Source organism: Adiantum capillus-veneris, chromosome 3 (genome assembly GCF_014529385.1).
Source record: "Adiantum capillus-veneris isolate H3 chromosome 3, ASM1452938v2, whole genome shotgun sequence".
In the NCBI taxonomy this organism is placed as follows: domain Eukaryota; kingdom Viridiplantae; phylum Streptophyta; class Polypodiopsida; order Polypodiales; family Pteridaceae; genus Adiantum; species Adiantum capillus-veneris.
This window is the reverse complement of record NC_140933.1, coordinates 89,654,456-89,672,487: the sequence shown is the minus strand read 5'-3', so window position 1 is coordinate 89,672,487 and position 18,032 is coordinate 89,654,456. Positions and strand designations below refer to the sequence as shown.

Here is an 18,032-nt window from a genome sequence, read left to right as displayed (position 1 = left end):
AATCAATACATTACTACGAAAGAGACGATCCGAATAATTCAAGCACTCTCCTTACACCAAAGTCGGGTTCTCAAAGTATTGATGTAGCTTAAATTTCTTGACCATTGTCCCAAACAAAATAATGCCAGGCTTATATTGATATCAAAAGTTCTAACATAGCATAATTTCCCATTGCACCATACAACAAAGTGTCACATAGCTTACTAATCTGTATTTCATAATCTGAAGCCTTATATGTCACATCCACATCTAACCCTATGTGTACGTGGACAAGCTACTTCATGACATGGGTTCAATTCAGTTAGCTTAGGAAGTGTTCTGGCACTTTTGTGAGTCTGTTCGCAGACCGTGTATGTCCAGACACTTAGAATAGATGCATATCCTTTGGTTGCACACAGCATGATCATCAGATTTCCTTCAGAACCCATCAGGAGCATTTTTACAGTGCATAGACCTATTTTCCCTATTTTTGACATTTTTCACTTATTATTTTTAGGTGACTTTTGTTGGGAACTAGGTAGGGCAATTTCACTAAGCAAGCACATAAGCAAACTAGCGCTAGCAGTTTCTGGCAGAAGAGGCAGCAAAAACCCTGTGTTCATCAGGCAACTTCTCAGCAAGAACCCCCCCCCCCCCCCCCCCCCCCACACACACACACACATAGAAGACATAGCGTTTTCTACCCAGATCAGCCTTGGCGATTTGGTTTGCAGATCAGCTCCCGGCAGCAACAAGACAGCATGACTCCCTGGCGTTTTTGGCATCAAGATCCCACTGTAGTCTGTACTTGTGCCAGTGGATAGCACTCCCAAGCCCACAGTCTCCAATGTCCACTCCCTAGAGCAGCTGGTTCAGGATCGATGACGCAAGTCTTCCCACAGATGCCCACCACTCGGATCCTCTGAAAACAGCACTCTGCTACCTGCGGGGCCTCTACTGCAACTTTTGTAAGCGTCCCTCACCCTATAACTCGAAAAGCAGGGAGGGAACAGTCTCTGAGCAAGCCCGAATTGAGATGAGAACCTCCAATCGCATGAAGGCTCCCATCCATATGGGCGCTGCTGACTCAAGAGGTGTGAGCCACTCAGCTGGTACTGCCTCTGAGATGTCCTGACACATGCTCTGCACCCCTCTCATGCCCTGTAGTTAAAAGCCCTACAGCTCCTCTGACAAGCCTGAAAACTGTAGCGAGTCACCTAAAGAGCGTGTTGGACCCGCTGCCATGGAACCCCAGGAAACATGAGGCCGACTACCAACCAAGTGGCCTCTCTAAGTGCTAACCATGGGGTTCCAAACAAGGGGCTATCGCAAGCGCTCCTCCGTGCAAGTAGGCTGCCGCTGCTCCAGGCCTCGCCGCAAGTGCTCCCAAGATCAAAGCAAACCCACAGCGAAACGGTCCTCGAATCTCCTACTCAAACCAACTCTTCGCATCTCTGTGAAGATCCATCGGGTCGAAGGTTGCCAAGGGCCTCCTGCCTGAGGCACCCTAGCACGAAGCCATTGTAGCAAGAACTCCTTCTAGCACTCCTCACCTGGAAGAAGTCCTCGGACGATGAACTTTCCAAGAAGGGCTCTGCTCTGTTGTGCTGGTTCTATGATCCCAAGCCCTCCCTGTGAACAAGGAAGAGTGATGACCTGCCAAGCCACTTTGGCCTGGGCTGTCTGAGTGTCACGGCCTGACCAAAGGAAGTTCCTGATCAGCCTCTCTACCTGGCTGATACAAGAACTTGGGAAGATCTAGCAAGAAGTGATGTACCACAATGCACATAGTAGCCAACAACACCTGGTTGGCCACTACAACTCTGCCAGCCAAAGAAAGTCGTGCAGAGCTCCAATGTAACAACTTCCTCCTGATAGACAGGAGGAGGGGAGCAATCTGCTACTCAGGAGACAAGTCCAAACCAACCTGACAGCCCAAGTATCGAATTGCAGTCCCTGGGGGAATCCACCTGAAACCCTCACCTGGCATCCAGCCGGGTACAAGAGCAGTACCAACTAAGAAATCCACTGTCTTTCTCTAGTTGATCAGTGCGCCAGATGCACAACAGAAGGTCTCTAGAGCCTGCTCACAGCTGTGAAGGTTTGCTCCCTAGCCATCCAAGTACAAGGCTGAGTCGTCAGCAAACTCAGCGTCCAGTAGCTCATCTCCCCGAATAGGGAGTGCTAAGCCCCATAGACCAACCTGCTGCGACACCAAAAACCTGCTCATCGCCTCAGCATAGAACAGAAAGAGGAATGGGGCAAGAGGGCAACCCTGTCTGACCAAATGTGTGAGCATGAAACGATCGCCTCTACCTCCTAACAAAAGTACCTGACTGTGTGCCCGTCTGTACAAAGCTAACACCCCTCTGATCCAAGCATCTGAGAAGCCAATCCTGCATAGAGTGCCCTCCAGAAAGTCCCAGTCAACTCTGTCGTAGGCCTTCTCAAAATCGAGAAGAAGAATCACCAGATCCTCACCACGGAGCCACGCTAGGGCAGAAGCCTCTCAAAAAGTAAAGATGTTGTCAAGGATACTGCGCTCCTTGACAAAACCTGTCTGAGTCCCATGTATAAGGCTCTCTATAAGTGGCTGGGTCCTCAAACTCAAAACCTTGGCAAGAATTTTGTAGGCTGAGTTGAGGATGGTGATGGGGCGCCACTGTCGAATCTCATCCAAGGAGCCATCCTCCTTGGGAATGAGGTAGATGAGACCCTAACTCATGCTGTCAGGCATCTCTCCTGTGTGCAAGATATACTGAAAAGCACTACAGAGATCTGGGCCAAGCAAGTCCCAATACTCCAAGAAAAAACTGGGAGTCAATCCATCCTCACCCGAACAGCTACCACGGCGGAGTGCACTAAGAGCCATGTGCAACATCTCCTCAGTCACAAGGCAAGGCATCTATGCCCATACCTGCTCCTTGCATGCATCTTGACGCTCTGACTGAGGCTCTGTAGACAGTAACTCACGGTAAAAGTCAATAGCAACTGCACGCATGTCCTCTGGCTTAGAATCAACTGACCCGTCAGGCCTCCTCAACTGACTGACCTTGGCATGCGTATGCCGAGGTCCCACTGCCTCGAAGAAAGCACCAGTCACTCTGTCACCCACCTGTGTCCACTGAGATGCCTGTCAATGGAAAGAAAACTCATGGCGCTGCTCCTCTGTGCTAACAAGCTCCTGACGAGCCTGCTGTAACTGCTCCTCCAACCAAGGGCTGTCTGGATGCTGCTCCTGCATCCTCTGCAAGGAAGTAACACCCCGTCTGAGACGCTGCTCCTCCTCTATCGTTGCAGCCAGGCGAGCCACAGACTCCTGGAGAACAAAGCGACTAAGCTGAGCTAGTCCTGAGGCTACTCTGTCAGCAGGAGAATCCTGCCTATCCAAGCTCTCTATCCATAGAGCCTCTACTCGCTCTCTTAGTGTAGAGTCCAGCAAGACCCCCTCAGGGATGCGAAGCATCGTGCTCCCCCTCCTCTGTCTATCTGCCACTGTGAGGATCACTGGTGCATGGTCCGAGAAGGAAGTCCCTGCCAGAATGCCAACTGTCCCACCCAAATCACAGAAATGGTCACTAGTAGAAGCGATCTATCCGCAATAAATTCACTCCTCCCACTTTGCGGTCCAAACGAGAGAAGGCCAGGTTGTCTGGGGGCCTCACAAAGCTAGAGTGCTGCCACACATCCGAAACCCTCAGTCATACAAAACCTCTCCCAAGCTGCCCGCTCAACTCCATGCACAGTAGCATGGCTACCACCAATCCTGTCAGAAGGGTCCTCCAACATGTTGAAGTCACCCCCTATGCACAACCGTTCTGCCTACGGCAGAGACTCAACAATCTGTGACCAAAACTCTGCTCGTACACTCACCACATTGGGCGCATATATTGTAAGGTGCAGCGGAATGAATGTTTGAACTTTGCTCAAGATGAGTGCTCCGAACTGTGCTCAAGGTTCCTTTTGTTCTTATGGAAGGGAGAGCCTTCCGTTCTTAATGAGAGAGTGCAACGAACACAAACAAAGTGAATGGACACTGTGCATGGAAGTGCATGAGACTGAGAGATAGAGAAGAGAATACGACACCAGAGACGTTGTAAAACCCTCCTCTGAAGGCCCCACTCTCTATGGTGAGAGCGGTCTACTTATGATTGCACAAATCTCTACAATGCTTGGACTTACCGACGATGTCGACGACGATGAGGACGACGACCAGACGAGCTGAAATCTGAAAATGCTAAGGGCTGAAATCTGCAAATCTTTATCTGCTGAATTCTGACTCTATGTCAATGACGATGTCGATGGCGACGATGCGACGACAACACGCTAAAAATGCAGATGCTGAAATCTGCGTTTTCCGGGCTGAATCTGTAAACTTCCATAGATCCCACCGTGCGGTGAGAACTGCTGCGGGAAGGTGAGATCTGCGAGGTTCGTGACTTGTTCTACGAGTGCTAAAGGCTGAAAACTGAAAACGCTGGTCCTAGGGCTGATTCTGTCGCGATGATCTGCAAAAACGCTGACGTTGATCTGCAAACCAAAAACGCTAGGGCTGAAAACTGACCTTGCGGGGAAATCTGCTAACGCTAGGAAATCTGTTGTGTTGCTGTGGAAATCTGTGAGCGCTAGGGCTGATCTACTGTCTACTGTCGCCGAGAATCTGCAAGTGCAAAAATGCTGGCTGATCTAGTGCAAAACCGCTAGGCCTTCTGCTAGGAGAAAACGCCAGAGTTGTCGCGGGGGTTGGTCTTACTGAGAAGTTGCCTGTTGAGCAAGGTGCTCCTGCTGCCTCTTCAGCCAGAAAGTGCTAGCGCTAGGTTTTCTTATATACAACTTAGTAAATTTTCCCTACCTACTTTCCAACAAAAGTCACTTAATAAATAAGTGAAAAATGTCAAAAATAGGGAAAATAGGTTTAATGCTCTGGAAAATTCCATTGATGGATTCTGATGGATTCTGATGGGAATGTTGATGATCATGCTGTGTGCAACCAGAGGATATGCATTTAATCCAAGTGTCTGGACATGCACGGTCTGCGAACAGACTCACAAAAGTGCCATATCACTTCCTATTCTAGATTGACTTGATTGAACTGAACCCTTGTTGTGTTGTAGCTTGTCCACGGACACATAGGATTGGATGTGTCACGTGACATCCCCTCCTTTTCAAAGTGAGGTAATGGTACCGAGCTGTATGGCGTCGAGGGAGATCGCCAGCAACATCTTGAATCCTGGAAGGGACTCTTCGCCGGCCCACTATGATGTGTGGGTCGTGCAGTACTTGAACCTCATAAAGGTCTGCAACGCTTGCTTCTTTGGGCAGCGCCAAAGCGACACAAAGTCTTATGTGGCTCCTTCAACGCTTTAACTTCCTCTACAGTCATGCTTCTTTCTTTTTCAAGAATCTCCACGGCTGAAAATTCTTGGAACCACCTCCAACACAAAAACATGAACATACCCATTCCATGTAAAGTGAGTGGAAAAAATCTTTTCTTCCTCAAAGACTGTGCATGCAATGCAGATGAACAAAAAGAGACGGACTGCTAACCCGTTCACCACACACATGCAAACAATGAGATCGAATCTTGTCGTGTTGATCTAAATCAATCAGCTCTGGCAATTCGCAACGGAAATACCCATGCTTCGTGCTCATAGTTTTTTGTGCTCTTTCTACAAATGTGTCGTGCCAAGGAAGAGACATGGAATGTGACTTCCGTGAATGCATACTTTTCAGCTTTTCATTTGTGCTCATTCATGAGAGAAACGTGCTCAACGTACAATATGTCATGCCTAGGAAAAGGGATCACATAAAGATGCTGACAAAAATACAGAAAACGATCACGAATGAAACACTCGAACAATGCATGCTGACGAATCATTCGAACACATAGTACTTCCTGTAAGGGTTCTTTGGACCTAGGCTCGAGAGCCAAGACCAGTTCTTCTTGATTGGTTGAATCTTCCCGTGGGGGTTCTTTGGACCTAGGCTCGAGAGCCAAGATCGGTGCTTCGTGATTGATTGTCTCTGCAATGAGGTTACTTGCACTAGATAAAGTATCAACTAACACATCATCCTTGTGAACACTCACATCTTGATCATCATGCTCATCATTATCATGCAAATCATCATGCTTGTGAGAAATCACATCTTGATCATCATGCTCATCATTATCATGCAAATCATCATGCTTGTCATTATCATCCAAATCATCATGATTATCATTGTCATTCAAATCATCATGCAAATCATGTGTGTCATGCTTGGGAGAAGAAGAGACTGAGAGAGTCACTTTTTCCCAATTCTGTGCAAACTACGCCTGCACAATAGAAAAGTCGCAAGAACTCTTTCATGTGTTGGTCGCTTTGTTCTTGTCTTGCTCTGTTCTTGCGATCGAATTCTGCTTCTCTTTCTTTGTTCTCGCGATTCAATTTGGCTTGACTTTCTTTGTTCTCGCAATCCAATTTGGCTTGACTTTCTTTGGCTTCCAAGTCGTACTTACGCTCTATGGCTGCCACTTTTTCTTCGTAGTCACGATCTATGGCTGCCATTCTTTCTGCGAACTCCTTGTCCATCATCCTCTTGTCGAAAGCCTCCATAGGAGTTAGGGCAATCCTTGTCGTAGATGGGGAAGGGGGAGGGTCAGAAAAACCCCCGGTGGGAAAAATTCTTCTTCGCCTCTCTCATACTCATCACCTCCAAGCGAAGTATCCATTCCGGTTCGAGTGATGACCATCCACTGAAGTCGTGGCTTATTGTGGATTCTTGTGGTCTTGGGTTCTTAAGTTCACGACTTGTGTACTTGTGGGTCTTGGGTTCTTGGGGTTCTTCTTTCGCTTGCAATCTGTGTTAGAGAAGGATCTTCTCTTCACCCGAGGTCTGCTCTTTTCCGCGGGTGCACCCCTTAGCGGCCTTGCGCTCACACCAAGGTTGCTTTTTCCCACCTCACATCAATTGGCCGGCCGCTAAGTGCACGGTCCGCTCTCAAATGAGTGAAAAGAGAACAAGGGGAGGCTCATCAAGCCCTTCTTTCTTGGGTTTCCTGTCACTCTTCAAAACACGATTAGGAAACGACACGCCCAAGAGATCTTGGGTTATGTGCGACCGCAACAAGCAACAAGAAATTATGTGGTTCTTGTGGTTCTTTCCTTGAGTGATACAGAACACTGCCAAAGCTCTCATACCAATGTAAGGCGCAGCGGAATGAATGTTTGAACTTTGCTCAAGATGAGTGCTCCGAACTGTGCTCAATGTTCCTTTTGTTCTTATGGAAGGGAGAGCCTTCCATTCTTAATGAGAGAGTGCAACGAACACAAACAAAGTGAATGGACACTGTGCATGGAAGTGCATGAGACTGAGAGATAGAGAAGGAATACGACACCAGAGACGTAAAACCCTCCTCCGAAATGCCCCACTCTCTATGGCGAGAGCGGTCTACTTATGGTTGCACAAATCTCTGCAATGCTTGGACTTGCCGACGATGTCGACGACGATGAGGACGACGACGAGACGGGCTGAAATCTGAAAATGCTAAGGGCTGAAATCTGCAAATCTTTATCTGCTGAATTCTGACTCTATGTCGATGACGATGTCGATCGCGATGATGCGACGATGAGCTGAAAACGCAGATGCTGAAATCTGCGTTTTCCGGCCTGAATCTGTAAACATCCCACCGTGCGGCGAGGAACTGCTGCGGGAAGGTGAGATCTGTGAGGTTCGGGACTTGTTCTACGAGTGCTAAAGGTTGAAAACTGAAAACGCTGGTCCTATGGCTGATTCTGTCGCGATGATTTGCAAAAACGCTGAGGTTGATTTGCAAACCAAAAACGCTAGGGCTCAAAACTAACCTTGCGGGGACATCTGGTAACGCTAGGAAATCTGTTGTGTTGCTGTGGGAATCTGCTAACACTAGGGCTGATCTGTTGTCTATTGTCGCCGGGAATCTGCAAGTGCAAAAACGCTGGCTGATCTGGTGCAAAAACGCTAGGCCTTCTGCTGAGAGAAAAAGCCTGAGTTGTCGCGAGGGTTGGTCTTACTGAGAAGTTGACTGTTGAGCAAGGTGCTCCTGCTACCTCTTCTGCCAGAAAGTGCTAGCGCTAGGTTTTCTTATATACAACTTAGTAAATTTGCCCTACCTACTTTCCAACAAAAGTCACATAATAAATAAGTGAAAAATGTCAAAAATAGGGAAAATAGGTTTAATGCTCTGGAAAATTCCCTTGATGGATTCTAGCGGGAATGCTGATGATCAAGCTGTGTGCAACCAGAGGATATGCATCTAATCTAAGTGTCTGGACATGCACGGTCTGCGAACAGACTCACAAAAGTAATAGATCACTTCCTATTCTAAACTAACTTGACTGAACTGAACCCTGGTTGTGCTATAGCTTGTCAAGGGACACATAGGGTTGGATGTGTCACATGACATATATGTTCAGGAATCCCACAAGGCAACCCTGAACTTGCATAGTGATCCACTGAGCCCTACCTGGCATAATAATCCCTCTGCCCACAATGGCCTGCTGCAAAGAATCTGCAATAGTCATACATATCCCACCCTGGATGCCTCCAAGTCCAAAAGCAGCTGACCAAAAAGTATCATATCGTCCACGCAAGAGCTGACCACAACCTCTAATGCGGCTCTCACAAAGATGATGCTCTTGTAACATAAGGAGATCAATGTCTCCTCCCACAAGGCGAATCTGAAGCCCCTCTCACACTGAACCTGGGGCCCACCTAGTCCCGACACGTTCCATGAGACGATCCTCATGGGGAGCGAGAGAGAAAAGATGTTGCCGCAGCAGCGAAACATGCTATCTTCGAGGTTGGCTTGGATGGGGAGTAATCCGCATCCAAGCGTCCTCTAGATAGACGTGAGTGCAAAGAGTGTCTGGCCCAAGCCCAAGTAGACCCAGCCGTACGTAGAACAACCTCCTCTGTCCAGGAGTCCTCATAAATGTGTACATAGCATGGCGAGCACTGCGTATCAGCAAAGAAGTGAACCACAATGTGTCTACATCCTACATCATCTGGAGGGGCCACCGCAAACTTGGCCAATGGCCACAGAGTCTGAAGCATGTCTGTAACTCCTAGGTCTCCCATGTGGTGAGAGAACTCTAGGGCTTGTGTATGCAGCCACTCCAACACTGAGTCGAGAGTCCACTCAGTCTGGTCCCACCGCCGAGTCCAAGGCCTCTATCCCCCTAGCTGCAAGGAATAGAACATGAACCCCGAAGCAGGTTGCCTCAAGGTCTGATGAGGAGTCGCCGAGAAAGCGTGTAAAGTCGTAGGCAAAGAAGTCCCATCGGCGCCGAATGTTGAAGCTCGTCAGACCACGAGGGACTGCTGCAAAGGGAGACGTCTGTACCTGTAGAGGGGGTCGCAAGAAAGGTTGTCCCTCTCTCGCCAAGCGACTCGTGGCAAAGGCGCTGCCAAGAGATCTCCTAGCAGCCGGAGATGGCTCTCCCCTTGGGTCGACTGTGGAACTGGAGCGAGAGGGGGGGTGTAGGAGCAGGGGGAGGTTGGGGAGGGGGAGGAGGGAGAGAAGATGGGCCGGGGGGACTGGCAAAGGTAGAGGGGCGAGGGGAAGAGGCAGCGGGAGTAGGAGGTGGGGGGGAGGCTGATAAGGAGGGGGGGAACTCGGGGCGAGGAGGGGTTGTCGAGGGTGAAGCTACGGTGGGGGCTGGAGCAGGGACCTCTTCCTGCTCAAGAGGACCGAATCGGTTCCCCGTGGGAACCCACTACTGCTGGGCAGGCGCCTGAGGACCACTCTGAGTGCGAGGCTGTCGTTGTGGCCCTTGCTGTCGTCGACCACGAACCTGCTGCCATCCCTCCTCCGTTGGAGCCCTAGGCTCGGAGGGTGGCTCTGCCTGTGTGCTCTGTCTCTGCCTGTGTGCTCTGTGTCTCTACCTGTTGGCCAGCCCTTGCAGGTTGGGGTTGAGTCTGTGGTGTAGGTCGGGGCCTCCTGGACAGGCCTTCGCAAGATGGCCCAGCTGTCAACAAATGAAGCACTGGTTGGGGAGGCCCGAATACTCCACGCTCTGTCTAAACCAACCCCCACTCACCCAAGGAAAGAGGATGACCTTCGGGAGAGTGTGAGTGTCCCTAACCAGAACGCTAATTGAGGGAATGCCGGCCGCCTTGGCAACTATTGAGGCTGCCATGCGAGGTGTCTCCAAGACAATCCCAATCGCTGAGCCTATCCTGGACAAAAGTGGTAGGTACTCCCTCCACAAACCAGGAAAGCAGATTGAGTTTTGCTCCAATTTTGAAAGATCCTACTTGGAATAAGATATTTCATGTCCACATTGACACATCGACATACACCAGCGCGCGGAACGCGCTGGGCAGGGGGGGGGGGGGGGGGGGGGGGGGGGCTGCGCACAACTCATGACTGTGCAACGCACGCAGGGCAAAAGGGGGCGGGCAGGCAGTGGGGTTGCGCACAGCACGGCAGCAGGAGGGGAGGGGGGGGGGGGGGGGGGGGGGGGGGGGTGTGGAGGCTGGAACGCGATGGCGAGGGAGAGGACAGCAGCAGCAAGCCTTTGTATCCTTAGAATTTGACGATCACACACAGCTACTTGAAAAAATAAGTGACTTTTGTTGGAAAAGTCGGATCCACAGTTTTTATTCAGGGTGTGTCTTTCAAAAGAACCAGTATGAGTTTCGTAAGCAATGGTTGCAAGCTCTTGCTTCCCAAGGACCCAGCAACTATCTCATTCGTGAAGGTTTGTTGTATTATCGTCACCGTCTATGTTTTTTGCCCTCTCTCAGGACAACCATATTGCACGATGCTCATGACTCTCTCAGGGGTGGGAACAGGGGAAGAACACCACTTTGGAAAAAATAGAAAGATTCTTTTATTGGTCTAAAATGCGAAAGGATGTGTTTCATTATGTCACACAGTGCACTATTTGTCAAAAAGTAAAAGCTCCTCGAGGTAAGCGGCAAGGCCTCTTGCTACCGCTACCTAATTCCGATGGACATTTTCAGGATATTTCTATGGATTTTGTGACTAAAACTCAATGTTTGACAATTGTTGACCGTTTCAGCAAATTTTGCATGTTGATTCCTTGTAAGGCCACAGTCACCGCACAAGATGTAGCATGGTTGTTCATAAAGCATTGGTACCCCCTCTATGGTTTGCCAAAGTCAGTCGTTTCAGATAGGGATGTTAAGTTCACATCCAATTTTTGGCGCGCACTATTTGAAAATTTTGGCACTAAGTTGAATTTTTCATCGGCTTTTCATCCACAATCAGATGGTCAAACAGAAATTTACAATCAATTGGCTTTTGATGTTTTGAAGTCATATGTGTATGATCAACAGTGTCATTGGGAGCTCTATCTCCCATTAATTCAAGCAATTTTGAATGACTCTTATTCCTCTGTCATTGATAGAACTCCGTATTGAGGCAGCTTATGGCCGTCCGTTCCAATCATTTTTTACTCACTCAGTCAGTCAAATGCCTGATGCCAATGCTGAAAGTCAGTCGTTGGATGAGATTTCTGAGAGTGTGAAGCTTCAGCTAAGCAAGGCTCAGGAGTCTTACTCACGACAGGCTAACAAGCATTGTTAGGATGTTTCTATCAAGGAAGGGGATTGGGTTTATTTAAGAATCATGAAGCAACGTCTTAAGCAAGTCGGAAAGAAGTGTCCTAAGTTGTCTTTCAGAATGTATGGTCCGTTTCCTGTCATTAAAAAGATCAATGAGGTTTCTATGAAATTACAATTGCCTAACTCATGGTCAATGCACAACGTTTTCCATGTTTCTTGGTTGAAAGTGTTTCAGGTACACCTCCAAAGGACATTTCCGAAGAAGAGCAACCCGAGATCATCGATGAAGCTGAAGTCATGGAGCCGGAGCAAGTGTTGTTGCATCGGTTTCGCCATGGCTCCAAGAAGCAAGTCAGATAGTACTCTTTGAAGATCAAGGATCGAGGAACCCACGAGACGTTGTGGGTTGATGAAGAATTTTTCTAAGATTATCCAGAGTTGTTGGCAGACTACAAGGAAGTCATGCAACTCGGTACCAGTACCTCACTTTGAAAAGGAGGGGATGTCACGTGCACATTTAACCCTATGTATATGTAGACAAGCTATCTCAGGTCTAGGGTTCAGGTCAGCTTAGGAAGTATTCTAGCACCTTTGTGAGCTTGTGAGCAAGCCGTGCATGTCTAGGCACTTAGATTAGTTGCATATCCTCTAGTTGCACACATCATAGTCATTAGCATGGCATTCAATACCCATCATGAGCATTTTACAGAGCATAGAACCCTTTTTCCCAAAATACACATTTTTCACTTATTATTTAATAAGTGACTTTGTTGGAAAAGTAGGTAGGTCAAATTGCTAAGGGATTATAAAAGAAACCTAGCGCTAACAGTTTTTAGCAGAAGAGATGCAAGAAGTTCCAGCAACTTGCACTGTTCTCTCCTCAGCAAGACCGGCAGAAGACAGCCTGGCGTTTTAAGCCAACAGCAGCAGACAACATTTTTGGGCGCAGTTCCGTTTCTGCTACAGATCAGCCTGACGTTTTTAGTTTGTAGATCAAGCCTAGCGTTTGCAGATTTCGGCGCCAGATCAGCCAAGCACATCAGCGTTTTCAGTTTTCAGCACTTAGCCACAGCAAACCCAGCCCCTAGCCTCGCAGATCTCACATACCCGCAGTAGATCCTTGCCGTACCGATCGAGTCAGCCAGCTTTTACAATTTCAGCCCGCTATTTTCAGATTTCAGCATCTGCGTTTTCAGCGCATCGTCGTCGAGTGCCATCGCCATCCTCGTCAACATAGTGTCAGCATTTAGCAAAAAGTCAGCAGTTTCAGATTTCAGCATTTCAATCCTAGCGTTTTCAGTTTTCAGCCCATCCTCGTCGTCATCATCATTGTTGTCGACATCAGCTCCATCATCCATAGTATTGACTAAATACTACAACATCTCCACTATCGTCACCAGTGCCCAATAGTGGTTGTAGAACGAGGTACTAATATATGCATTATCATAAAAGTTCCCCTTCCATTGATTGAATATATATCTCAATTGCTTCAGTTCTGTTTGAAAAATAAGGGTAGTTCTCTCTCGCAGTAAAGGCGAGGACCATTTTTGCCTAGCAACACGAGACTCCATCTGAAGATACTCAACATGAACCCATTTAAAAAGATATTCTGAGTGTGCAAGCATGATAGTTCCAAACCTTGTAGCTAGTAGTTTTGATGCAATTGTTTAAGCGACTAATGCCACAGGAAACTATACTTACGCTGAAAGACAGAAATCCAAATACATGACAAAAGCTGTAGTCATTAGAAATAATGTAGACACTCCCAAAGTGACGACATCCTCGTGGAGCTTGCATGAAGTAAGAGATCATCCCACCATGACACAAATTTTATAAAATAAATCCTAGAACAATCAGTCTTCACCCTTGTGATACTGAAGATCATATAACGAATCATCCCACCACAATAACAAAAGAACATTAACAAGACTGGACAATCCACAAAGCCTTCATTAGAAGATAGAAAATGAGTAACTGACTAAGCACATAACTGATCGCACATGAAATTTTTATTATAGCTGAAATTCATACGAAGCATATCACACCCCAAGGGGTTGCAAGTGAGTTGATTTGAGTGGCATACTAAGGATGTCAATGTTGGCAATTGAAATGGAACGAAGTGCCACATGAATGGTCACCCAAGTTGGGCTCTCTTGCCATGTATATGCTGGTGTAATCGGCATCTTCCCCTCTGCCTCACTAGAGTGACTCTCTCTTCTTGTCCTTGTATTCTATCAAACAATGTCACACAATCAATCATCATTAGCCAACATTGCACATGCTCTATTGCAAGGGAGTAAGGTGGTTGAAAAGATGAGATTTAGAAAAAACAAAACTAAAACTCAAAATTTGGGTATCTTGAATGAGAATGTTTCGTTGTGTCCATTGACTTGCATGCACAAGATATAAAAATATTTTGAAACGTATTAGCTCCATTCTCTAGGAGCGATCCGTTATTCGGCTCTCCCTTGATGCCATGGTCCACACAAAACTAAATGAATGCTTAGGAGGTAAACTCCTCACCTTTGTCCGATCGAATTGTCTTCAACACTTCATTGCTCTTCTTGTCACAAGACGGGCACCACATGCCAATAGAAAAGCACAGACTGAACAGACTTTTAGCACTTCAATAACAACTGAACTGAGAGAGAGAAACGACACGCAACACCAAGTGACTGAATTCCACCCCAGAGAGTATTGGCCCCAAACCTTGGCCCCCCTTTCAGTATTTCTTTATATTACTGCTGATTCGCAAAGTACAATAGCCGGGGAGCACCTCCTCTGCAATCTACGCGTTGAAGAGTGCCAGAGAGGGCCCCCAAGGCTCATATTTAAAGGCCTAAAGCTTAAAAGCATCAAATATGAAAAGCGGACCCCAAAAAAACACTTTCCTAAAATTCGGGATTTCCCTAAAAATCCGCCGCGAATTGTTGAACGTCCGTACAAGTGCCACGTCATCATATTTTGATGTGCAGTTAGCTCAAAAAAATTTGAGAGACAATCCAAGGGACAATCAGGTTGCTATTTTTTTTGTTAAGGAGTTGGCTTCTCCTTTCGGCTCTTTTGATCAAGGAGTTGGCTTCTCCTTTCGGCTCCTTTGATCAAGGAGTTAGCATCTCCTTTTGGCTCTTTTGATCAAGGAGTTGGCTTCTCCTTTCTTCCAATCGGAACTCTTGATATGCTGGCATAGTAAAATTAGCCATCACACCCAGACCGCACTAATCTTCCACAGGTGTCTTGATGCACTAAAATTACATACCCAGACAATCTCATCCAGTTAGGAATATTCAGTAGTTGGCACATCACAATGCAACACAAATGCTCACATATGCATGTTACAGACACAACAAACAGCGCCGCTGAGCACTCCCCCGAGACAAACGGTCTGCGGTATGAAGCTACTCAACGACTACCTCGTCACTCCCCCCGCAAATCTAAAAAGGTCAGAGGACTGTACAACCAAACGCTCCCCAGACCGCAGTCTGCGTCGCTTGGAGATTCAAGCATACAACCAAACGCTCCCCAAGCATCGGCCTACGTCGTTCGGAGGTTTTCTAGCATACAACGGAACGCTCCCCAAGCATCGGCCTGCGTCGTTCCGAGGTTCAAACAATACTAAAACACTATTTCTCACTTCTCCACCCGGGAGTAAAATCGCCAATCATTGAAACGAGTATTAAACCCAGAGTCAAACAATTCAAATCAGCACCAAGACAGGTTCAAAATAGCACGATCACCAAACAAGTTCTCAAACAGATTCTCAAACAAAATTCAAACTTAAAAAGCAATCTCGACATCAGCCGAGATCGAAAAGTCGACTGACTTTTCAACCTGAAACCTACACCAAAAATTAGGGTTAATTTCCTTTCATAAGGTCGTAGGCAACCATAGCATGGTCCACGACAGTGTTCCTATGGAGTTGATGATAGTCCCAAGACATAGCAGTCACATCGGACCTCTAAGGTCATCAGCTCGTGAAGAGACATCTACTAAGGGATGTCTAGAAATTTCAAGTTATAATCTGCTAGGGTTTCCATGGCAAGCATTTCAGGATACCCCACTCTGCCAGAAGCTGCACTCCGAAGGAAGATGTCAAAAACTATATAACTTCGGGCAAAAAAATTTCTTGAAAGCTTGCCAAGTCCTTGGAGTGTGCAGCTTGGTAGCTGTAGACATCAACATCTGCATGGCACTTCTTTTGAGAAAAAGAGTGACTCGAAACAAATCTTGGATTTTTCTCTTGCGAGTGATCTTTTTAGCTTATACCCTATAAGACATGAGCGATGAAGATGGGAGCGCACCCGATGCGCGATGACGTAACGGTGCGAGTGGCTAATAAGTCCGGGTCGGGACCCAAAGATACTTCAAATAAAATTCCAGTAGTCTTTGGTTTGCTCTGTGTGCTCTTTTGTAGGACTCGTATACTTTCCAAAAAGCACACGCTTGATGCTCTGATACCATTGTCACAAGACGGGCACCACGTGCCAATAGAAAAGAACACACTTAATAGACTTTTAGCACTTCAATAACAACTGAACTGAGAGAGAGAAACGACACGCGACACGGAGTGGCGAAATTCCACCGCAGAGAGTATTGGCCCCAAACCTTGGCGCCCCTTTCGGTATTTCTTTATATTACTGCTGATTCGCAAAGTACAACAGCCGGGGAGCACCTCCTCTGCAATCTACGCGTTGAAGAGTGCCAGAGAGGGCCCCCAAGGCTCATATTTACAGGCCCAAAGTCTAAAAGCATCAAATATGAAAAGCTGACCCCAAAAAAACACTTTCCTAAAATTTTGAGATTTCCCTAAAAATTCGCCACGAATTGCGAAACGTCCGTACAGGTGCCACGTCGTCATATTTTGATGTGCAAAGTCTTTTGAGTGAGTTCTGCTTTATTTTTAATGCCTTTATGTCACTTGGGCCCCATCGAACGGGGTCCCGTACGTTGGTGGGAACTCTTCTTTAAAAATAGGCCACTCATCAAAACTTTGTAAGTCTGTAAAACTTCTTCTTCTGCTGCTGCTTGTTCTTAGGGTTTTGGCTTCTCGGCCGAGATCTGCAGGTTGGCTCCGTTCTTCAGTGGCTTGACACGTCAGCAATTTGTGACACTTCTTCTCCACAAGAGCACGCCAATCCTTGAAAAAACCAAATGCCTCTATGTCACGTGCACATCTAACCCTATGTGCATGTGGACAAGGTATCTCAGGACTAGGGTTTAGGTCAGCTTAGGAAGTGTTCTGGCACCTTTGTGAGCTTGTGTGTAGGCAGTGCATGTCTAGGCACTTAGATTAGTTGCATATCCTCTGGTTTCACACAGCATGATCATCAGCATGACATTCAGTATCCATCATGAGCATTTTACAATGCATAGAGCCCTTTTTCCCAAAATACACATTTTTCACTTATTTCTTAATAAGTGACTTTTGTTGGAAAAGTGAGTAGGGCAAATTTGCTAAGGCACTATAAGAGAAACCTAGTGCTAGTACTTTTTAGCAGAAGATTCAAGAGACACAAGAAGTTCCAGTAACTTGCAGTGCACCTTCTCAGGAAGAACGGCAGAAGGCCCTAGCGTTTTCAGCCAACAGAAGCAGACAGTGTTTTTGGGATTCCCCCCCTTGGCGTTTTCAACAGCAGATTCGCCCTAGCGTTTTCATCAACAGTAGATCCAGCCTGGCATTTTCCAGTTCCCAGATCAAGCCTAGGTTTTACAGTTTCCGACGCCAGATCAGCCGAGCACATCAGTGTTTTCAGCTTTCAGCACTTAGCCCTTGCAAATTTAGCCCCTAGCCTCGCAAATCTCACCTACACGTAGCAGATCCTCGCCGTACCGTCGAGTCAGCCAGCGTTTACAGTTTCAGCCCGCTGTTTTCAGTTTTCAGCATCTGCGGTTTCAATGCACCGTTGTCGAGTCGTCATCATCGTCATCCTCGCCGACAAAGTGTCAGTATTCAGCAAAAAGTCAGCATCTTCCAGATTTCAGCATTTCAGCCCTAGTGTTTTCAGTTTTCAGTTTTCAGCCCGTCCTCCTCGTCGTCATCATTGTCGTCGACATCGTTGGCAAATCCATTGCATCTAGACCATTGTACCATATTTGTGCAGTCTATAGCATAGACCTCTCTCGCCAAAGAGAGGGGGGTCCTTGGAGGAGGGTTTGAGAACTGTCTGGTGTCGGATTCCTCTCTCTCTCTTCTCTTAGTCTCAGCACTTTCATTCACAGTAGCATTCACTTTGTTTGTAATCATTGCAGTGTTGCACTCTCTCTATAAAGGAGCGGAAGGCTCTCCCTTCCATAAGTAAAAGGAACCCTTGAGCACAGTTCGGAGCACTCATCTTGGGCAATATCAACATTCACTTCCGCTGCACCTTACACTCTGACTCGTGCTATAAAAAATATACCCAAGTGAAGCGGCTAAAATCATCCAATAGCAGCATGAAGTAAAGGACTCTCACTAGGGAAGGATTCTACAGAAGTTCACGAAGATCAGTATCAACCATCAA

General features: G+C 47.1%; 2 protein-coding genes across 4 annotated transcripts in view; one reads left to right on the top strand and one right to left on the bottom strand.

Annotated features, from left to right (window-relative positions):
* The window catches only part of LOC147461281 (uncharacterized), a 214,562-nt gene that overhangs the window by 116,399 nt on the left and 80,131 nt on the right, over positions 1–18,032 (top strand). The window lies entirely within an intron of this gene.
* Positions 1–18,032, bottom strand: part of LOC147461282 (uncharacterized) — a 157,033-nt gene that overhangs the window by 116,815 nt on the left and 22,186 nt on the right. For both annotated transcript variants that reach the window (XM_086508865.1, XM_086508864.1), the window contains exon 2: positions 13,616–13,763. In XM_086508865.1, coding sequence (XP_086364991.1) covers positions 13,616–13,715 — 100 coding nt within the window. In that variant the 5' untranslated portion in view covers positions 13,716–13,763. The remainder of the gene's footprint in view (positions 1–13,615; positions 13,764–18,032) is intronic.